Below are 23,736 nucleotides of genomic sequence, written 5' to 3'. Positions count from 1 at the left end.
CAGCTGGTGGGAAAGACCCACCAAAGAAAGACCCAACAAGAACCAAAAACCAAAGACATACACAGAGCCAACATAAACCACAGCCCAAGATCAGTAAGATTGGGAGATCAAGGAGACTGTACCACTGAATCTCACAGGTATTTTACCACAGAAGTTTACACCAAAAACTCAGGGGGTCAGAACAGAGCAACTTAAGAAGCAGAGGCTAACAGGAAGAATCTCACAAAGAATGGGAAGACAAAAAAACAAGCCCCAAATGAAAGGAAAGGGGGAAGTCTCAGAAAGAATGCTAAATGAAAAACAGGCAAGTCAACTATCAGATTCTGAGTTCAAGGAATTGGTTATGAGGAAGCTTAATGAGCTCACACAGAATTACCAAAAGCTACAGGGAAACTACAATGAACTCACTGCAAACTATATCAACATGAAAAAGGAAATAGAAACTATCAACAAAGGCCAAGAGGAAATGAAGAATACAATTTCTGAACTGAAGAACACAGTAGAAGGAATCAAAAGCAGGCTTGATGAAGCAGAGGACCAGAGCAGTGAACTGGAGGGCAAGGTAGAAAAAAACACCCAGAATGAGCAAGAAAAGGAAAAGAGGTTCAGAAAGAATGAAGAGGGGTTAAGGGAAATGCAGGAAAACATGAAATGCAATAATATCCATATAATAGGGATACCAGAAGAAGAAGAGGAAGAGCGAGGGATAGAAAACCTGTTTGAAAAAGTAATGATGGAAAACTTCCCTAATTTGATAAGAGAAAAAGTCACACAAATCCATGAATCACAGAGAGTCCCAATCAAGAGGAACCCAAAGAGGCCCACTGCAAGACACATCCTAATTAAAATGGCAGAATTCCAAGAAAAGGAAAGAATCTTAAAGGCAGCAAGGGAGAAATAGAAAGTAACATACAAGGGAGCCCCAATAAGGTTAGCAACTGACTTCTCAATGGAAACACTCCAAGCCAGAAGAGAATGGCAAAAAATATTCCAAGTAATGAGAACCAGAGGCCTGCAACCAAGACTACTTTACCCAGCAAGGCTCTCAATCAAGACAGAAGGCCAATAAGGAGTTTCCGAGACAAAAGAAGTCTAACAGAATATACCCCCACCAAACCGGCTCTGCAAGAGATGCTAAAGGGGCTGCTGTAAGTAAAGGAAGGAAAAGAGAGAAAGAGGGAAGAACACAGGTACAAAGAATCGGTAATGAATAAATACCTATCAACAATAACCTTAAATGTAAATGGATTAAATGCTCCAATCAAAAGACATAAAATAGCTGAATGGATAAGAAAGCATGACCCACACATATGCTGCCTACAAGAGACCCACCTCAGGACAGAAGACCTACACAGTCTGAAAGTGAAGGGCTGGAAACAAATATTCCAAGCAAATGGACAGGAAAAAAAGCAGGGGTAGCAATACTCATATCAGACAAAATAGACTTCAAAAAAAGGGCCATAAAGAGAGACCCAGAAGGTCACTTCATAATACTCAAAGGAAGAATGCACCAAGAAGACACAAACACTGTAAATATATATGCTCCCAACATAGGAGCACCCAAATACATAAAGAAAATCTGGGAGGACTTCAAGAAAGATATTGACAGCAACACAATTATAGTAGGGGATTTTAATACCCCACTGTCAAAGATGGACAGATCTTCCAAACATAATATCAGAAAAGATATTGTGGCATTGAACAAGGCCTTGGATGAAATGGACTTAACTGATATATATAGAGTCTTTCATCCCAAAGAAGCAAAATACACATTCTTTACAAACGCACATGGAACATTTTCAAAGATAGACCACATGATAGGACACAAAACAAGCCTCAACAAATTCAAGAAAATTGAAATCATATCAAGGATTTTCTCTGACCATAAGGTACTTAAACTAGAAACAAATCTCAAGGAAAAAATCCCCAAAACACTCAAAACCATGGAGATTGAATAGCATGCTATTAGACAATGAATGGGTGAAGAATGAGATCAGAGAAGAAATCAAAAAGTTTCTGGAAACAAACGAAAATGAACTCACAACAATCCAAAACCTATGGGACACAGCAAAGGCAGTCCTGAGAGGGAACTTCATAGTGATACAGGCCTACCTATAAAGAATAGAAACATTTCAAATAAACAGCCTAACCCTACACCTACAAGAACTCAAGAAACAACAACAAAGACAACCCAGAGCAAGTACAAGGAAGGAAATAACCAAGATCAGAGCAGAATTAAATGACATAGAGTCTATTCCCACTTTGCTGAGTGTTTTTTCTCATAAAGGTATGCTGAATTTTATCAAATCTTTTTTTAGCATCTATTGATATGATCATATGATTTTTGTCCTTCATTTTGTTTATGTTATGTATCACATTTGTTGATTTGTGGATATTGTACCATCCTTGCATCCCTGGATAAAACCCACTTGATCAGGGTGTATGATTTTGGGATTATTGCTGGATGTGGTTTGCTAATATTTTGTTGAGGCTTTTACCATCTATGTTCATCAGAGATATTACCCCGTAATTTTCTTTTTTTGTTATGTCTTTACATGGTTTGGAATTAGGACAATACTGGCCTTATAAAAAGAGTTTGTAAGTCTTCCCTTTTCTTGAATTTTGGGGAATGCTTTGAAAATGATAGGTGTTAGTTCTTCTTTGAATGACTGGTAAAATTTGCCTGTGAACTCATCTGGCCCAGGGCTTTTATGTGTCAGGAATTTTTTCACTACTGCTTCAATTTCACTAGTTGTTATTGGTCTACTCAGGTTTTCTGTTTCTTCTAGATTCAGTTATGGAAAACTGTATGTGTCTAGAAATATATCCATTTTGCCCAGGTTGTCCAATTTTTTGGCATATAGTTGTTCATAGTAATTTCTGACAATCCTTTGTATTCTGTGGTATCAGTTGTTACTTCTCACCTTTCATTTCTGGTTTTATTTGGTTCCTATTTTTTTCTTCATGAATCTGGTTAAAGGTTTGTCAATTTTGTTTATTTTTTCAAAGACCAGCTCCTGGATTCATAGATCCCTTGAACTGTTGTTGTTGTTGTTGTTGTTTTGTTTTGTTTTTTGTTAGTCTCTACGTCATTTATTTCTGCTTTTATCTGATTGTTTTTTCTTTCTTTCTCCTCACCGTGGACTTTGTTTGGTGTTTTTCTAGTCCTTTTAGATGTAGGTTTCGGACGTTTATTTGAGATTTTTCTTTCTTCTTTAGGTCGGCCTGTATAGCTATGAACTTCCCTCTCACGGCTGCCTCCACTGTGTCCTATAGCTTTGGGGTCGTTGTGTGTTCATTCTCATTTGTTTCCTGGTAGTTTCTGATTTCTTCCTTGATGTCATTGTTAATCCATTCATTATTGAATGGAATCCATGTTATTGAGCCTCCATATACTTGAATGTTTGGGGTTTTTTCTTGATACTGATTTCTAGTTTCAGGCCATTGATCCAAGAAAATTCTTGAGGAATTCAATTTTCTTGATTTGTTAAGGCTTATTTGTGTTCTACCATGTGGTCTGTCTTTGAGAATGATCCATGTGCGTTTGAGAAGAATGTATTTTTTACTTCTTTGGGGTGAAATGTTCTGTTGATATCAATTAAATCCAATTGCTCTAGTTTATCATTTAATGCTGCTATATCCTTGTTGATTTTTTTGTCTGAAAGATCTGTCCATTGTTGGCAGTGGGATGTTAAAATCCCTGACTATGACTGCAATGCTGTTGCTCTCTTTCTTAAAGTCCTCCAAGGTGTTCTTTATATATTTAGGTGGTTGTATATTGGGTGCATCTATTTTTAGAAGGGTTGTATCCTTTTGTTGGATTGAACCCTTGAGTATTATGTAGTGTCCTCCTTCGTCTCTTATTATGGACTTTGTTTGTAGTCTATTTTCTCAGATACAAGTATTGCTACCCCAGCTTTCTTTTCACCTCCATTTGCATGGAATATTTTTTTCATCCCTTCACTGGCAGTCCATGTAAATGTTTTGTCCTGAAGTGGTTCTCTTCTAGACAGTGCATATGTGGGTCATGTTTTCTTATCTATTCATCTACTCTATGCCTTTTGATTGGATCATTGAATCCATTTACATTTAAGGTTATTATTGATAAGTACTGTTTCACTGCCATATTTCCCCTTTTGTACCTATGTTCCTCTTTCTCTCCATTTCCTCCCCCTCTTAAAGGATTTCCTTTAGCATTTCTTGCAGTGCTGGTTTGGTGGAAATGTACTTTAGTCATTTTTGTTTTGTCTTGGAAGCACTCTATTTCTCCTTCCGTTTTAAATGAGAGGCTTGCTGGGGAGAAAAGTCTTGGTTCCTGGTCCTTGGTTTCATTACTGGAATATTTCATGCCAATTGCTTCTGGCCTATATTGGTTCTGTTGAGAAATCAGCTGATAGCCTTATCAAAGTGTCCTAATAGGTAACAAATTGTTTTCTCTTGCTGTCTTTAAGATTCTCTCTTTGTCTTTAAACTCTGCCATTTTAATTGTGATGTGTCTTGCTGTAGGCCTCTTTGGATTCATCCTGATTGCGACTTTCTGTGCTTCTGGAACTTGTATGACTTCTTCTTTCAAGTTTGGGTGGTTTTCTTTCATTATTTTCTCAAACAAGTTTTCTATAACTTGCTCTGTTTCTTCTCCATCTCGTATTCCTATGATGCAAATGTTATTACATTTCACGTTGTCCCAAAGCTCCATTAAACCTTCCTCATTCTTTTTAAGTCTTTTTCTGTTTTGTTGTTCTGACTGAGTGTTTTTTTCTATCTGTGTTCCAAGCCGCTGATTAGATCTTCTGTTTCCTCCAGCCTTCTTTTAATTCTTTCTGGTGTATTCTTCATTTCAGATGTTGCCCTCTTCATTTCCTTTTGATTCTCATTCATGGTCTCTATGTCCTTTTTCAGGCTGATGTAGTTTTCACTAAATTCTTTGGGTTCCCTCTAAGTATCCCGAACTCCTGATAACCATTACTTTGAACTCAGTGGCTGATAATTGCTGGCCTCAATTTCTTTTAGCTCTTTTTCTGGGGATTCCTCCTTTCCTTTCATTTGGAGGTTGTTTCTTTCACTCCCCATTTTAGCTGTCTCTTTGTACTTGTTTTTATGTTTAAATGGATCTGCTTTGACTCCCTGTCTTGTGGAGTAGCTTTATATGTTAGGAGTCCTGTTATGGTAACCAGTGATGTTGACTCCTTGATCTCCTGCTCTGGGTCCTCTAGAGATACTCTTTGTGTGGGTTCTGTGGGCTCTCCTGTTGTATTTGGATCCTGATTGTTGTTGGCTGATTCTTTGGTGGAATCATCCCTCTGGCTGCCTGGCTCTGGCTGCAAACACCCCACAATGTTTTGTATGCTGTTGTACAGGTGCTGGCAGAACAAAGCAAAACAACACACAAAGTGAAACCAAAACAAGCAACACCCCGAACCACCACAGCAATTTCAATGACAAAAGATCAGAGAGTAAGAAAAGTGGGAAGAGAAATGGAATACTAGAAAGGGGGTAAATAGAAGAAGAAGAATAGGACAAGACCAAAGGACAGAAATGTGATCAAGGGAGGAGAACTTATATGAATAACGAATCGAAAGACTAAAAGAGGAAAAAAGGACAAAGGGAAAGAATTACAAAAATAAGAAAAGGAAAGAAGGGAAACATGGGGTAATCAATGGTAAGAGTAAAAAGAAAACGTTAAGAAAATAGTTAAGAAAAAAAGAGCAATAAAAATAGAATAAAAGTAAAAATCGAAAAAAAGTCAAGAAAGGGCTATTAAAAAGAGACAGCAATGAAATAATGAAAAAAACAAAGTAGAATTCGTCTTAGCCAAGTTTAGTACTTGCTTATTGGATTCCCCCTTCAGTTATGGCTCTACTGTAGTTTGGGTTAGATGCTGTCCACTTGTAGCACTTGGTAGCCTCTTTGAAGCTACCAGCAATCCCCAGGTTGTGATTGATTCCTCCAGGCTTGGCTGCACCAAGGATGGGCCATGCTGCTCTGTACAGCTCGGTTTTAACAACATTAGGGGTATGTCAGCAAACAACCCAAGTCACTGGAGGATCTGCTCTGTCTGCCTCTACGTGTCGACCTGTTGTTGTCTTAGCCTGGTCATAGACCTGAGTGTTTCTAAGAAGTCTTCTGGTGGGATCAGGGGGATTAGATTCCTGAGTGTCCCATGGCAGGTGCCTTTCAGACTTCAGGGAAGATGGTGGGTGTGTTCCACCTCCTCCAGTCCACTGGTCTCAGTCTGTTCAGGATTATTTCCCTGTATTCAGCAGGGTGGGGCCCCTACTAGGCTATCAGGTGGGGCCTCCAGAGTCCCGGTTTTGGGTCTGCCAGAAACCGGCAGGGTGTTTCTATGGCTTTCCCCAAAGGGGAGACACCAGTCTGTTTCCTGGGAGAATACATGGTATGTTTGTACCTTACAGCCAGTCTCTGACACACTCTTACTCTGCGTATGCTGCTGTCTCCTCAGCAGGGCTTAAAATGCAGAATGGGAGAAAAGAAAGAATAAAATAAAAACCTCTCACACAAAGAAAGCAAAAAAGTAAACCATATAAAAGGGGGGGGAAAGATGCAGGGCAGAGGGAGCAGGATTCCAGAGGAAGCAAAGGGTGAGGGTAAGGTCATTGCTTTTCCCACGGGGGGGGGGGGTGTAGCTTTTTCTCAAGCAAGATGGCTACTGCAGAATCCAGATACATCCTGTCACAGAAAGCCCCACAGCCACTCACCTGCATGGCTCCCTAGTGCCTCCCACACTAGACTCTCCTTGTGAGACTACAGTCTGTGCTGCCTTCTTTTTGCTGTGGCCCAAGGTGAGTGGTTGCAAACACAAGACCTGTGCTTTGGCCCCTTCGAGAATTAAGACAGTAACAAGAAGAAATACTAGTGGCTTTGTCACTAGTGGGTCTCACCTCTGCTCAGCAGAGACAAACCTCACAACTTTCACTGCTGGGTGCTAGTGGTCTGCTGATTCTGGCCCTGAGGCTCTGCATCCAGGAGCCTGGTTTGTGTTCACCACTTTGCTCCTTTTAAGGGTAAGCTCGCACAGCTGTGCTGCTGCCCTAGCTTGCTGCCCTTGTGAATGGACCAGCCTCTTTAATGACTTCACCCTTCCCGTCAGGCATTTTTGTGGGTTTTTTTATTTTTTATTTTTACAGTCCTTGGTTAAAAGCCTCTTTTTCAAGTAGTCTTCAGTTTATTTCAGGTGTCTAGTCCTTTCTTTAGTTTCATTTCCAAAATGGTTCTAGGGGGAGGTGTGCGATATACCCTCCTACTCTGTCACTATTTTCTTTTGTCTCCCACAGGAGGTTTATGTTTTAAGAATATATTGATGCTTCATTTGTGGCCTAGCACATGGTCAATTTTGTAAATGTCTCCATTTGTCTTGAAGATAATGTATATTTTCTAATTACTGAGGATTAATTTCTCTATAATATGTTCCTGTTTATTTAATATTATGCAAATCTTCTAAATATTTCTTATTTTTCTTTCTGCTTCCTCTGCTTGATTATTTTCCAAGAAATATGTTAAAATCACCAATTACAGTTGTAAATTTAATAATCTTAGCTTGGGTTTTATATATTTTAGAACTACTTTGTTAGATGTGTATACATTTCTTTTGCCAACATACACTATGTCCCCAGGAACGTTTTTCATTCAAATTCTGTTTTGCCAGTTATTAATGTTGCCACACTGGCATTCTTTCACTTGATACTCACCTGAGGCATCATTCCAGGCTTTTATGTCTAATCTTTATGAATTCCTTTAGGTAATGTCTCTAATAGTAAATGTATGGCTGCATCTTATTTCAACAATGTATTCCAGGACTCTGTCTTTTTTTATGTTAACCTGAGAATATGTTTATTGATTTTAGAGGGAGAAGAAGGGATAAAAAGAGGGAGAGAGAGAGAGAGAGATTTGAGAGAGCAACATCAATCAATTGCCTCCCATATACGTCCTAACCCAGAGTTCAACCTACTACTTAGGTATGTACCCTGACCAAGGATCGAACCCACAACCTTTTGGTGTATGGGACAATGCTCCAAGCAACTGAGCCCCCAGCCAGGGCTGGTATCCCATTTTTTCATTAGTTTTCCTTTGGTGTACAATGATGTGCATCACTTTTGCATGTATTCCTTGTGCTTTCATTTCTTTGTGAATTGGCTTTCAATGCTTATGCCATTTAAAATTTCTTTGTACTTTTATGGTTGAGATTTACCTATTTATTGTTTATTTATTGGGTTGTCAGGACTTGAGAGTGCAGCAGATGGTATTGATGCAGAGGATAAGGCTACATTACAATGGGACCTAGAGTCAAAGAGAGGAAAGAAGGCATCCTCATGGAGGGGCAGTCAAGCATGGGGTGTCACATCCAGGAGAGGTGGGGCAGGCACCTCCAAGGACAGATGAGGGAAGCTGCCTGGTTCAGGGGACCAAAGTTCTCCTATGCTAGTGAATGTGGCCACACAAAGGTGGCTGTTTGACCTGGAGAGTCAGAGACTGAGCAGTGTCCACATCTGGAGCAGTCAGTTGTGGAGTATTGGGCCTCATCAGGACAAGGTGGGCATCCACAGGTGTGGTGGTCTCGTGTGACTGTTGTAGTCCAAGTAGGAAAAGAAGAACATCCTTACCCAGGGGAGGGTAGGGTGGCAGACATAAAAGATTGGTTCTCTAAGGGAAACGATCAAATAAGTAAATATATTAAGGATAAAGGGAGACAAGTTCATCATTGTCGGCAAAGGAAGGTATAAATACAGACAGGGTAAAAAACCCTGTTGTGTTGGATTAGAATAGGATATATCAGTATGAATTCAAGGTACCCAGTATGTGTAGATGATATGTATATACATAAACACACACACATACATTCACAAACACAGAGTGCATATACTCCCTAGTTCTGTTCACTGAGAAGCCTGGTAGCTGTGACACTCCTAACAGTGGGCACATCTAGTGCACAGAGCTTGGCTTCTAAGCCACACTTTAGACTAAGAACCATGGTTCTTTGGAGAAATGGCCCACTAGAGAGCTGGGGCAGGAGCAGGACAAATGAGCCTGGGGTACGTGGTTGTGTCAGAAAGTAAGGTATTTCTCAAAGATCGATGTGGTTATGTGAAAACAGAGTTGCTGAGTTCACTTCATCCAAGACTTGGCAACATGGCTTTTTTAGAGTCCAGAGCATGTTACTGAGGCAGCAATTTTGTGCTGCTCTTTGTCCTGGATAAAGGTTTACCAACACCTGACTCACTCAGCTTCTAGAGTTTATAACACTAAACCTAACCCCTGTTTTCATCAGCCTGTCCTGCAATATTGACCCAGTTAATGTTCAATTCATAGTTACTGATTAAGGTAAGACACAGAACACTGAACCATATGCAGTACACACTCATTACATGCTGGGGAACTTGCTTGAACTGAATGTTTACTTGTGAGAAAGTGTGCAGGACTCTGTGTCCTTGGGCACGGTGCCGAAACTTCACAGCCAGCTGCCTCATCCTTCAAATGGGCATAATTCTACCTTCGGCAATGGCAACCGAGTGTATCAAAAGAGATGTGATGGATGTGAAAATTCTGTAACTTGTCAGTCTCCCTGTTACCATGAGGGACAAAACATTGTATAAATGAGGACTTGACAAGTCTTAATTTTCCTTACTAAAGGACCGTAGACATAATCGTAGTGATGTAGTTAGGACAAAATGTTGGTGTCATTACAGAGTATGCCTTTGGACAAGCATTACTGTTAGCGATCTAGTAAGGCATATCATTGCAGTGGTATGTGGATCCTCATGATCTTTACATGTTCCTTGATCGGGTCTGCATGTTATGCTGGTTCGTGCTGTGGGTCTGTTCATTGAAGTCCCTGTCTTCCATCCTCCACAGAATCCATACCTGTGATCCCGTCTAAAATCCCCCTTCCTTGCTGTGCATATGTCATTCCATTATTTTTGGCAATGGCAGGCCAACAAATCCACGGAAGGAGCTGTGCCTGGAGGTGACCAAGAGGTGAGTGGATTTTCAACACTTCCCCCACAACTTCTCTGACATGGGTTCTTCCCTCAGTGATGGAGAGATGGAGAGGAGGAGAATCTCTGTCTTTCATTTCTTCTCATTGTATCCTATAGGCCTTATATCCTGGGAGTCAAATAAGGGCTTCTATTTAACGTGAAGTCTATTATTTAGTGAACAGTCAGTGGCACACACACCCAGGTAAACTAATGTTATGGGGGTTTGATACAATTTTCCTAAAACTGTTCTTGAGGCAGCCATAGGGCCTCGCAGTGAGCATTAGGAAATATAATTTCCAATCCCAGTTTTGTGACTTATGAGCTGTGTGACACTGGATGGATGTCCCGTTCTCTCTGGATTTTCTTTTCCCCATTTGAAAAGTTAATAATTCTCTTTTCAGTGTGTTGTTTGATGTAAAAATGTATATGTAAATTTACTTAGCTAATTAGTTGATACAATTTGGGCATTCAAGATGAGTGAGTTATGTTCCCTAGTTAATATTTATCTCGGTATGCTGTTAGTACGGTACACTAAAATATTTCAAAAGGCTTTCATTTCAAGGATAAAGTGTACTAGTGTTTGCTAAACCATTAAAGGATAAAGATGTAGAGGGGTTGACTGTCCTGGGCAGTGAGTCCTCTCTCTCTGCTCCCCCGCAGTAATGCCTCGCAGGATCTGAGTCCTCTCAGCTGGGCTTGCTTAGAGAAGACGCAGCTGCCATGCACTTCGTCCAGGGTATGAACACCTGTTTTTTGATCATGGAGAACATCCAGGCTGAGCAGCTGGGTGAAGCAGCTGAGGCCCAGAACCGTCTAGGGCCTCAGTCCAGAGACCCATGGAGGATGATCTGGCTCTTCCCCCTGACCAGGAGAGCCTCCTCCTCTGCATCTGGTTCCCCTGATGACCTTGGCAGCCTCCAACAGCAGAGGAGGCTCTGATAGGGTCCCTCCAGAGCTCCTGCTCCAGTATAGGTGAAATACAGAAAGATGTGGAATACGGGTTGGCATTCTCTATAAAAAACCTGACAGTCAACAGTGTACAATGCACTCAGATCTTGGAAAAATTATTCAGAGTCTATTGGGTGAGCTTTGGAAGAATCTTCAATTTTACCTCTGACTTCAGCAGCATTCCCTTCCTATACAGTAACCCAGGGTGATGCCTCCTTGTGCTTCTCAGGGTTTTCCATTTATTCCTCCATATCCCCCACAAGAAGCTAATAGGACGATCAGCTCTTTATCTGTTGCTGACACTCTTTCTTCATCAATGACAAATTATACAATTGTCAACCCCACTGGTCCTTCATTTACTGTCCTTTGAAATCTGCCAATACCTGTTCCCACAACAGACACTTGAGCACAGGTAAACCAAAGTGGTTTGGGTTACAAGATTCCAGATGTCCTTGATGCATTTCCAGCACTCCCAGAACGAAGTGTGACACAACTTATAGATATGAATGAACAAGAGGAGATATTACTAAAACAGTTTCTTACTTTCCCTGAACTAAAACAAGTTATTACTGACAAGGATGACTAACTAAAAAGTACTGAGTAGCTGGCAAGAAAAAAATCTGCCTTTGAAGTGCAGGTTGTAAGCCTGATTCAGGTAAGTATGAACTACTTACACAAAAGAAATCTGCTTTTGAAAAACAGATGCGAAGACAGCAGGAACTTCGTGAGAGCTGTAGTGCGAGTGCCATACAGGCAGGAAAAAAGTAGGTGCACAGGAAGCTGAGGAAGAATCTGACAACATAGCTGAAGATTCCTTGGGAGGAAAAACTGAAATACGTGATTTTCTCACTAGCTTCGTGGAAAAGAGAACAATTTGCCATGGTAGAAGAGCCGAGGGAGAGAAACTTCAGCAGGTGATAGCAATGCACAGCCAGTGCCCTGCTCTACTGTAGACGTTCCTGGGAACATAAACTGCCAAGAGAGAAATGGGACACGTAACGAAGCACATTTGTATTTATGATTTGCAAATCATCATTCACCACAGCAGTTGAACACACAGCTATACTCCACAGAATATACACAGAACTGAGACTGATTTTGTGCAGGTCAGAATGACTGCTGTGATCTTGACTGAGAAAATTTTCTGCACAATTTGCACTAAAAATGTTTATTTGTTACTGATAAATTTATTATATATTATTTAAGTTCCACTGCTGTTCTTCTCTTATTAAATAGTTATGCATGTCATTTAGCTAGCTTTAGTAGTTTATAGTTACTTCATTTAATTTGTATTTTTGATTTGAAAATGCCTCACTCCTTTATCAAAAATGGTTTGTTTAGATATTTTCCCTCTTAAACTTTTATGAAAAATTACTGTTTCCAGCTGTAGAAAGACTCTTATTTTTCCTCATTCTTTCTGGATAATCAAGCCTTCAAAAACAATTTCTTTTAAATATTCCTAGTATCAGTAAACACTAAGCCTGGCAATGTGCCCTCTCGAAAAGTAACTTTTAAAATGTACAGTAAATCAAAAGAATAAAAAAACAAACATTAAAGAATAAACATTTTTATGTACAAGGATTGCCCCAAAGTTATAAATTCTCACCTGGTCATTTTTCTAAGAATCCAGAATATTGAGCAATATTTTAAAATCAAAATATTTACTTTTCTGTTTCTCAACTACATGGGGTGTTTAAAAATAAATAACAGCAGTTTGGCTGTACCCCAAGTCTGTTAACCCAACCCAGAATCTCCACAGTGAGGCACTCAAAAAAGAAAGATGAAAGCAAATAGACCTAGCTCAGTAATCACCCCATGATTCAAACAGGTAATGCTGGGTAGCAGGGAGTGTTATAAATGTTTGGACTTTAAGCTCTCAGTTGCCTCGGTAGAAAGAGACAGCTACGATGGATCCAGCTGTGGTCCTGGTGATCTGTCTCTCCTGTTTGCTTCTCTTTTCACTGTGGAAACAGAGCTCTGGAAAAGGGAAACTTCCACCGGGCCCCACGCCTCTGCCAATTATTGGAAATATGCTACAGTTGGATGTGAATAACATCAGCAAATCCTTAAGCAATGTAAGTATGTTTTATGTTCCTCCAGCAGCTTGCAAAGGGTAAGCAAATTAACACCTACTTTTAAATAAAATATATTTATTAAAATATATTTGAATAAACCATAGTACATTAAAATAAAACAATAGAACTGCTTCCGTTTTTAGTTTTTGCATGATTTGCTATAATTTTTAGCTGGAGGTAAATGGTAAGGAAAGTGTTTTGATTAGAGATTTCACTCAAAAAGTTGTCAGAAGAAGATTTTACATTGGGTTTTGGGCACACAATGCAATATACACATGATGTATCAGAATGACACACTTGAAACCTATATAATTTTGTTAACCAATGTCACTCCAATAACTTTAATTTAAAAAAGTCGTCTACTACATAAGCAATGTGTTTTGTTCAGAATAGCCATAAAAACTTGACTTGTCTGAGGATCCAAAGTAAGCCTGGTGTCATGAAAGAAACTCTGGGATCAGGAACAGTAAAAGCAAATGAAAGAAAAATAGGTATCAGTGCTGCCTTCCTGGAAACAGGATCCTTTGGCCAGAGCCAGCACAAAACTGTCCATCTGTGCAACGATGGCAGTCCTAGCACTGCCTCTGTGGTGCTCACCTTCCTCTGTGATAGTGATGCCAGTGGATCACAAACTGGGCTGGTCATTAGAATCATCTGGAGTGATTTTGTAAAGCATGGATTTCTCATATTTATCACAGGGCTACTGAATCAGAATTCTGGTAATAAAAGCTCTGCAAATGATCCTGAAGTAGTCAGCTGGGTGTTGCTCATGTGATGGTCATCAGGGATTGATATCTGACAGGGGACCAGAAAAAACATGGAATTTGTATTTTTTAAAAATGTGCATTTATTCTTACATTTAAACTTCAGTCATCTTCATAGTACTCTCCATTTCATGCAATACACCTATTGAGACTTTTTTCCACTGCTCAAAACATTTTTGGGAGACTTCCAGTCAAGATGGAGGAGTAGGTAGACATGCTTTCCACCTTGCGCAACCACAGAGAGAATTACAACTAAGCAGCAAAAACAATAACGCCAAAAACTCTCAGAAACTCAAACTGTATTGAAGTCCAACAACCAAGGACTTGAAGAAGCCACATTCATCCAGATGGGTAGGAGGGGGTGGAGACCCAGAGACCCAGAGGCATGGAGATGCCCTGTGGTGCTGAGAGGCAGCAGTGGTGGTGCAATGGACAGTCCCATATCCACATACAAATCAGGACGGATACCTTGGGAGAAAATGATCACAGCCCCAGGCCAGACCACACAGCCCAGGGTTCCAGCGCCAAGAACAGACATTCCCATAGCTTCTGAGTGTAAACTCCAATGCAGGTTGGGGCAGTGGAAGAAACTGCTGGAATTTCAGGACACTGCTTAAAGGGCCCTCACAGTCTTAGAATGTACACAAACCCACCCATTCTGGGATTCAGCACCAGGGCAACAGCTGCAGGGATGCCAATCGCATATGGGGAGTGGTGAAGTGACAGGAAAAGGGGTGAGAGCTGGGCAACCTCTAGAAGAAAGGCAGCAACACTGAACCTCTTTCTGAGACCTCCCCCACACGGAGCCATAAAGCAGTGAAGAGGGTTTCCCCACCCTGGCAATTATGTAATCCTCTACCCCACACAGTATACAGGTGCTTTACTACAATAGACCACGCTACTAAGGCCAGGAGTCAAAGCAGCTCTACTTAAAACACAGAAACAAACATAGGGAGGCTGACAAATTGAGGAGACAAAGAAATATGGCCCCAATGAAAGAACAGAACAAAACTCCAGAAAAAGACTAAATGAAATGGAGATAACGCACCTATCAGACCAAGAGTTCAAAACACTGGTGATCAGGGTACTCAAAGAACTCATTGAGTGTGGCAACAACATAAAGGAAGAAATGAAGAAAGGAAGAAACTAAGGGAAATAAAGAGAAATCTACAGGGAACCAACAATGAATGGGAACAAGCCGGGATTTGAATCATTGAGTTAGAACATAAGGTGGAAATACACATTCAACCAGATAGCAAGAAGGAATAAGAATTCAAATAAATGAGGATAGTGTATAAGAAGCCTCTGGGACATCTCTAAACATAGCAATATCTGAATCATAGTGATGCCAGAAGAAGAGAAAGAGCAAGAAACTGAAAACTTATTTGAAAACATAACAAAAGAAAACATCCTTACTTTGGTGAAGGAAATAGATATACAAGTCCAGCAGGCACAGAGAGTCCCAAATAAAATGGACCCAAGGAGAAGCACACCAAGGCATATCCTAATTAAAATGCCAAAATTAAAGATAAAGAGAGAATCTTAAAAGCAGCAAGAGAAAAGCAGTGAGTTACCTACAAAGGAATTCCCAGAATACAATCAGCTGATTTCTTAAAAGAAACTTTGCAGGCAAGAAGGAACTGGAAAGAAGTACACAAAGTCATGAAAAACAAAGACCTACAACCTAAATTACTCTATCCAGCAAAGTTATCATTTAGAAAGGAAGGGCAGATAAAGTGCTCCCCACACAAGGTAAAGTTAAGGAGTTCTTCACCAAGCCATTATTACATGAAATGTTAAAGTGGCTTATTTAAAAAAAAGAAAATGAAAACTATAACCATTAAAATTGCAACAAATTCACAGCTATCAACAACTGAATCTATAAAACAAACAAACAAACAAAGAAACAAGCAAACTACACAAACAACCAGAACAGGAACAGATTCATAAATATGGCGATCATTTGGAGGGTTATCAGCTACAAAGAGGAAGTGGGGAATGGGGGAAAAGAGGCAGGGGGTAAGAAGCATAGTAAAGAGGTACAAAATAGGGACATGTCAAGAATAGTATAGGATGGAGAAGACAAAGACCTTATATGCACTACTCATGGACATGAGCTAAGTGGGGGTGGATTGCTGGAGGGGATAGGGGTACCCAGTGGAGGGGGGCCAAGGGGACAAAATTGGGAAAACTCTAATAGCATATTCAATAAAATACATATATAAAAACAAACCAGTTTTTTGAACTCATCAATTTTGATGCCTTTTAGTGCTTCTGCCATTTTTTGTTTTACCACTTCTACATAGAGAAAAACATTTTTTAAGGACTTTATTTAATTCAGGGGGGTGAGATCAGATAGATAGGGAGGATGTGGCATGGGACTCATGCTGTTTTTGGTTAAAAACTGCTGAACACTCAGTGTGGTGTAGGCAGGTGTGCTCATAAATCACCCATTATGAATTGGGCAAATGAGTTGAAAGTCTTCCAAAAAAATGTACTGAGGCTGAACGCAGCCTCTCATAACAATGCTAGATGGCACACTGATACAGATGGGTTCCTAGAACACTCACCCAGTGGGGGAAGCCTGTACTACAAGGGGCCCATACTCCAGAAGATAATCCCAGTTTTTTAGGGGAGTCCCCTCATATTACTGAAATAGCAGTGGTCAAATAAGAAGAGGTTCAAATTTTGATCTTCTACATAGTAGCTAGGGGATGCTGACAATGAATTGGAATTTCATTGACATCAGTTTCCTTCTTTGTAATAGCAGCAAATGAACCTGCTGATGGTACTCTTTTGAGGATTAATTGTAAAATGTGTACAAATTACCCAGGCCATTTACAGGAACATAAGTGGCAGCTATTTACAATCACCCTCATATTTACGTATTAATTTCAGAAATATGTTAAGCTGTGTCACAGAATAAAAACATAAAATCAGGATGATATCATTTTGAATCAGGCACAATACATTGTCAAAGAGGGACTTTTTTTGCTACTATTTGCATCTCCTTTCCATTTGCCAGCTCTCCAAAGTCTACGGCTCCGTGTTCACTGTGTACTTTGGCAGGAAGCCCACTGTAGTGCTGCATGGATATGAGGCAGTGAAGGAAGCCCTGATTGATCGGGGCGAGGAGTTCTCTGGCAGAGGAATTTTACCAGTTATTGAAAAATTTAAAATGGGAAAAGGTAGGTGCGTGTGTACCCATATATGTTCAGTTCTATAATGGGGGTGGAGAGGATGGACAACAGGAATTTGAAGATACCTTCAGCAGATTTTGGCCCATGCGTGTGTCTGCCAAGTGTCAGCTTCCTCCTCCGTGCCCAGCCCCTCCATGTCAGTTTCTGTTTCCCCTCCTGGTAGGAGTCGTTTTCAGCACTGGAAATGCATGGAAAGAGATGCGGCGCTTCACCCTCATGACCCTGAGGAATTTGGGGATGGGCAAGAGGAGTATTGAGGACCGTGTTCAAGAGGAAGCCCGCTGCCTTGTGGAGGAGCTGAGGAAAACCAATGGTGGGTGATTCTGTACACTGTAACTCTGACCTTAACAGACTGCTGTGTTCCCTAGTGACGTCCTTGGAAACATTTCAGGGGTGGTCAAATCTTTTTTATGGGTGGTGGTGTCAGCCCCCTTGTGAAGGAGGGAGGGTGGTGTGTTTATGCTTCTTTTGTGTACACCCACAATTGTGCAGACAGTGTGGGTAGAAGGGGTCATTCAATCCTATTTTCTCCTGAACATTGTTTGATTGTTTTCAAATCTGAAATCACAAAGAATAATTTTGAGACCTTTATTGAAAATGTTAGGGAATATTGTTTTTCCTGCAGCATAAAAATGGGTTATTTATTCTAGAGCCTTTCACCAGGTGGTACTTGTCAAGTGGGCAAGGTGAGAGAATGACTCATCACACCCTTATAGAGCATGTAACAAATATTGTGTGCTTTCATAAAAATGCCTGTATTTGTTTGCTCAGCCTCAAAGGTATCTCTGAGAGTGGCTTTTAGGGCCTAGGACTACAGTTCTGGCTCAAAATGATACCATCTATGGTTTTCAATGCTTAGTCATGTCTTCATTAAATTCTCATCAATTATCATTTCTCTGTGAAGACAGCACTATTTTAAGACATGGACATTAATTACTTTTGTCCCTAGTGTTTACTGTATTGATTTATGTATTTTTGATACATGCTATACTATAAGTCTTTGAAATACACAAATACCAAGTTATAAGATGTGTCATTAAACTGGATTTCAAGCATTATCAATAATTACTTACCCTGCCTTCTCTTAGTGGAATTTGGCTCTGTTTTCAGTTTGCTAAACTTTGCCCCAATTTTGTTGGATTTGGGTAGCAAGTAATGGCAAATATTTGCCTTCTACAGTCAGATGTAATGACCTGTAAAGTACTTGTCATAATGAGTCTGATTTTTAGCTTTGAATACAAACTACTTGCTTTTAAATTTTTCTTTCATATTAAGTGAAAGGAAAAACTGAAAATCATATTTCACCTGTGAAACTCACACAGACAACAGAAATCACCAAAGCTTTTCGAATTATCCTCTACCTATGAGGCTACAATAAAAGTTGTTTTAAAGCTTATATCCCTGGAACGATTCACAAAACCGGGCCTAAAAGCTGCTAACTACACATTTCCTTTCATTCCATTACCCCCCATGTTTAAAAAAATTTTACAGTAAAAAACACAAAAATAAACTCAATAGAAAAGAGGACTTGAATGTAAGTTGTAAAACAGTAAAAATCTTAGCAGAAAACATAGGCAATAAAGTTTCAGACATCTGTCACAGCCATAATTTTTGCCAATATGGCTTCTAGGACAAGGAAAACACAGATAACAATAAATAAATGTAACCACATCAAACTAAAAAGCTTTTGCATAGCTAAGGAAACCAACAAAATGAAAAAGGACCTCACTATATGGGAAAACATATTTGCTTAAGATACGTCTAATAAAGGGTTAATTTCCAAAATGTATAAAGACCTTATGCAACTCAAACCAGGAAGACAACCCAATTAAAAAGTGGACAAATGCCCTGCTTCTCCTTCAAAGAGGATTTGCAGATGGCCAATAGACATGAAAATATGCTCAATGTTGCTAATCATCAGAGAAATACAAATTATAACCACAATGAGATATCACCTCACACCTATCAGAATGGCATCATCAATATATCAACAAAACAGTGCTGGTGAGGATGTGGAAAAAAGGGAACGCTTGTGCACTGTTGGTGGGAATGCAGACTGGTGCAGCCACTGTGGAAAATAATATGGGGTTTTCTCACAAAATTAAAAATGGAACTGCCTTTTGACCCAGCAATTCCACCTTTGGGAATATATCCTAAGAATTCCAAAACACTAATTCAAAAGAATATGTGCACCCCTATGTTCATTGCAACATTATTTGCAATAGCCAAGGTCTGCAAACACCCCAAGTGCCCATCAGTAGATGAGTGAATAAAAACCAATGATACATTTACACAATGGAGTACCACATGGCCATAAAAAAGAATGAAATCCCTCTGCAGCACCATGGATGGCCCTGGGTTATGCTAACCAAGCCAGAGAAAGACAAATACCATATGATCTCACTTATATGTGGAATATAATGAACAGAATAAACTGATGAACAAAACAGAAACCTAGGCATGGATACATGGAACAGACTTGACAGTGGTCTGAGGAGAGCAGAGAGAGGGCACCTAATGAAAGAAGGTGAAGGGATTACCCAGAGAACATATACACATGATACATAGACATAGACAACAGTGAGGTGATGGCCAGAAGGAAGGAGTGGTTGGGGCTGGGTGGAAATGGGCAAGTGGGGAGGGATGGGGACATCTGTAGTAGCGTCAACAATCAAAATAAAGTTAAAAGACACAGGAGATCTACTCTCTTAACAAATTATTAAGCGTACATCACAGTATTGTTAACTGTAATCACACTGTTGTACAGCAGGTCTCTAGAACTTTTCATCTTGCACAGCCAAAACTCTGTACATATCAAGAGTTTGACTACTTAGGTACTTCATAAGTGGAACCATGCATTATTTGTCCTGTGATCCACTTATTTCACTTAGGAAAATGTCCTCAAGTTTCATCAGCGTTGTAGTATATAAGATTTCTTTTTTTATTGTTGCTCAAATACAGTAGTCCCCATTTCCGCCCACCATGCCCCACTTCCCCACCCATCCTCACCTCTCACCCTCATACCTACACCCTTTGGCTTTGTCCATGTGTCCTTTATAGATGTTCTTTGATGGCCCTTCCCTGTTTGCCCCTGTTATCCTTCTCCCTCCTCCCCTCTGGTTACTGTCAGTTTGTTCTTTATTGCAATGGCTCTGGTTATATTTTGCTTGCTTGCTTGTTTTGTTGATTAGGTTCCACTTATACGTGAGATCATATGGTGTTTGTCTTTCACTGCCTGGCTTATTTCACTCAGCATAATGCTCTCCAGTTCCATCCATACTGTCACAAAGGGTAGGAGCTCCTTTTTCTTTCTGCTGCATAGAATTCCACTGTGTAAATGTACCATAGATTTTTTTACTCCACTCATTTACTGATGGGCACTTGGGTTGCTTCCAGCACTCAGCTATTGTAAATTGTGCTGCTATGAACATTGGGGTGCATAGGTTCTTCTGAATTGATGTTTCAGGATTCTTGAGGTGTATCCCAACAGTGGCATTGCCAGATCAAAAGGCTGTTCCATTTTAGTTTTCTAAGGAATTCCATACTGTTTTCCACAATGGCTGCACCACTCTTCATTCCCAATAGTGCACTAACGTTCCCTTTTCTCCACAACCTGGCCAGCATCAGTTGTTTGTAGATTTGTTTATGATGGCCATTCTGACTGGTGTGAAGTGGTATCTCACTGTGGTTTTAATTTGCATCTCTCTGATGGCTAGTGATGCTGAGCATCCTTTCATATTTCTCACGGCCCTCTGTATGTCCTCCTTGGGAAGTGTCTGTTCAGATTTTTTGCCCATTTTTTAACTGGATTTTTTCTCTTCCTGTAGTGGAGTCGTGTGAGTTCTTTACATATTTTGGAGATCAGACCCTTGTCCGAGGTATCATCTGCAAATGTATTTTCCTGTATGGTCAGTTCCCTTTTCAATTTGCTGATGTTTTCTTTAGCCATGCAGAAACATTTTATTTTGATGAAGTCCCATTTGTTTATTCCTTCCCCTATGTCCCTTGCGTTAGGGGATATATGGGTAAAGATTTGATGCATGGAATATCTGAGATTTCCATGCCTATGTTCTCCTCTAGAAATTTTACTTTGTCACAACTTCTACATAAGTCTTTTATACAACTTAATTTATTTTTGTGTATGGTGTAAGTTGGTGATTGAGTTTCATTTTTTTGCACATAGCTGTCCACATCTCCCAACGCCATTTGTTGAAAAGGCTATTTTTGCTCCATTTTATGCTCCTGCCTCCTTTGTCAAATATTAATTGACTGTAGGGACTTGGGTTTATTTCTGGGCTCTCTGTTCTGTTCCATTCGTCTATGCGCCTGTTTTTATGCCAGTATCAGGCTGTTTTGATTACAGTGGCCTTGTAATAGTTTGATCTCAGGTATTTTGATCCCTCCTGCTTTGTTCTTCTTTCTCAAAATTGCTGCAGCTATTCGGGGTCGTTTATGGTTCCATATAAATTTCTGAAATGTTTGTTCTATATCTGTGAAATATGTCATGGGTACTCTACTAGGGATTGCATTGAATCTATAAATCACTTTGGGTAATATGGCCATTTTGATAATGTTAATTCTTCCAATCCATGAGCATGGTACATTCTTCCATTTGTTTGTGTCTTCCTTAATTTCTTTCTTCAGTGTTGTGTAGTTTTCTGAGTACAGGTCTTTTACCTCCTTGGTTAGGTTTATTCCTAGGTACTTTATTTTTCTTGTTGCTATATCAAATGGGATTTTTTTTTCCTGTTTTCTGTTTCTGATGTTTCATTGTTGGTGTACAAGAATGCCTTTGATTTCTGAATATTGACTTTGTATCCCACTGTTTTGCCAAATTCATTTATTAGGTCAAGTACTTTTTTGGTAGAGTCTATAGGATTTTCCATGTACACTATCATGTCATCTTCAAATAGTGACAGTTTCATTTCCTCCTTTCCAATTTGGATGCCTTTTATTTCTTTTTCTTGTTGATTGCTGTAGCTAGGACTTCAGATACTATGTTGAATAGGAATGGTGAGGGAGGCCATCCTTGTCTTGTTCCTGATCTTAGTGGGAAAGTTCTATGGTTTTCTCCATTGAGTATGATGTTGGCTGTAGGTTTCTCATATATGGCCTTTATGATGTTGAGGAATGCTCCCTCTATTCCCACTTTGCTGAGTGTTTTTATCATAAATGGGTGTTGTACCTTATCCAATGCTTTTCCCACATCTATTGATATGATCATGTAGTTTTTGTCTTTGCTTTTGTTTATGTGGTGTATTATGTTTATTGATTTGTGAATATTGTACCATCCTTGCATCCCTGGTATGAATCCCACCTGATCATGGTGTATGATCTTTTTAACGTATTGCTGGATGCAGAGTGCCAATATTTTGTTGAGGATTTTAGCATCTATGTTCATCAGCGATATTGACCTGAAGTTTTATTTCTTTGTTATGTCTTTACCTGGTTTTGGAATTAGGATGGTGTTGGCATCATAAAACGATTTTGGGAGTCTTCCATCTTCTTGAATTTTTTGAAATAATCTGTGGAGGATGGGGGTTAGCTCTTCCATAAATGCTCTGTAGATTTCTCCTGTGAAACCATCTGGTCCAGGGCTTTTGTGTGTTGGCAGCTTTTTGATTACTGTTTCAATTTCATCAGCTGTTATTGCTCTGTTCAGGCTTTCTGCTGCTTCTTCATTGAGTTTTGGAAGATTATATTTTTCTAGAAATTTGTCTATTTCATCTAGGTTTTCACATTTCTTGGCATATAGTTCTTTGTAGTAATTTCTTACAATCCTTTGTATTTTGGTGGTATCAGTAGTAGTCTCTCCTCTTTCATTTCTGATTGTGTTTATTTGGGTCCTCTCTCTTTTTTTCTTGATGAGCCTGCTTAAGGGCTTGTCGATTTTGTTTATCTTTTCGAAGAACCACATCCTGGATTAATTGATCCTTATAATTGTTCTTTTAGTCTCTATGTCATTTAATTCTGCTCTGATCTTGGTTATTTCCTTCCTTGTACTTGCTCTGGGTTGTCTTTGTTGTTGTTTCTTGAGTTCTTGTAGGTGTAGGGTTAGGCTGTTTATTTGAAATGTTTCTATTCTTTATAGGTAGGCCTGTATCACTATGAAGTTCCCTCTCAGGACTGCCTTTGCTGTGTCCCATAGGTTTTGGATTGTTGTGAGTTCATTTTCGTTTGTTTCCAGAAACTTTTTGATTTCTTCCCTAATCACATTCTTCAACCATTCATTGTTTAATAGCATGCTATTCAATCTCCATGATTTTGAGTGTTTTGGGTTTTTTCCCTGAGATTTGTTTCTAGTTTCAGTCCCTTATGGTCAGAGAAAATCCTTGATATAGTTTCATTTTCTTGAACTTGTTGAGGCTTGTTTTGTGTCCTATCATCTGGTCTATCTTTGAAAATGTTCCATGTGCGTTTGAAAAGAATGTGTATTTTGCTTCTTTGGGATGAAAGGCTGTCTATATATCCATTTCATCTAGGGCATTGTTCAGTGACACAATATCTTTGTTGATAGTTTGTTTGGAAGATCTATCCATTTTTGACAGTGGGGTGTTGAAATCCCCTACTATATTTGTGTTGCTGTCAATATCTTTCTTGAAGTCCTCCCAGATTTTCTTTATGTATTTGGGTGCTCCTATGTTGGGAGCATATATATTTACAGTGTTTATGTCTTCTTGGTGCATTCTTCCTTTGAGTATTATGAAGTGACCTTCTGGGTCTCTCTTTATGGCCCTTTTTTTGAAGTCTATTTTGT

The 23,736-nt window shown here is 39.6% G+C and overlaps 1 protein-coding gene and 1 pseudogene across 1 annotated transcript in view; both read left to right on the top strand.

Moving 5' to 3' along the window:
* Positions 1 to 10,835: 10,835 nt before the first annotated feature.
* Positions 10,836 to 11,969, top strand: LOC128780730 (vacuolar protein sorting-associated protein 37A pseudogene; annotated as a pseudogene).
* A 759-nt stretch (positions 11,970 to 12,728) lies between these two features.
* Positions 12,729 to 23,736, top strand: part of LOC112307335 (cytochrome P450 2C19) — a 32,441-nt gene continuing 21,433 nt past the window's right edge. Inside the window, exons 1-3 of the mRNA XM_053922676.1 lie at positions 12,729 to 13,015; positions 16,805 to 16,967; positions 17,143 to 17,292. Of these exons, the coding sequence (XP_053778651.1) occupies positions 12,848 to 13,015; positions 16,805 to 16,967; positions 17,143 to 17,292 (481 nt within the window). The 5' untranslated portion in view covers positions 12,729 to 12,847. The remainder of the gene's footprint in view (positions 13,016 to 16,804; positions 16,968 to 17,142; positions 17,293 to 23,736) is intronic.

This window comes from Desmodus rotundus, chromosome 4 (assembly GCF_022682495.2).
Source record: "Desmodus rotundus isolate HL8 chromosome 4, HLdesRot8A.1, whole genome shotgun sequence".
Lineage (NCBI taxonomy): Eukaryota > Metazoa > Chordata > Mammalia > Chiroptera > Phyllostomidae > Desmodus > Desmodus rotundus.
The sequence above is the reverse complement of the archived record's forward strand: the minus strand, read 5'-3'. Positions and strand labels throughout refer to the sequence as shown.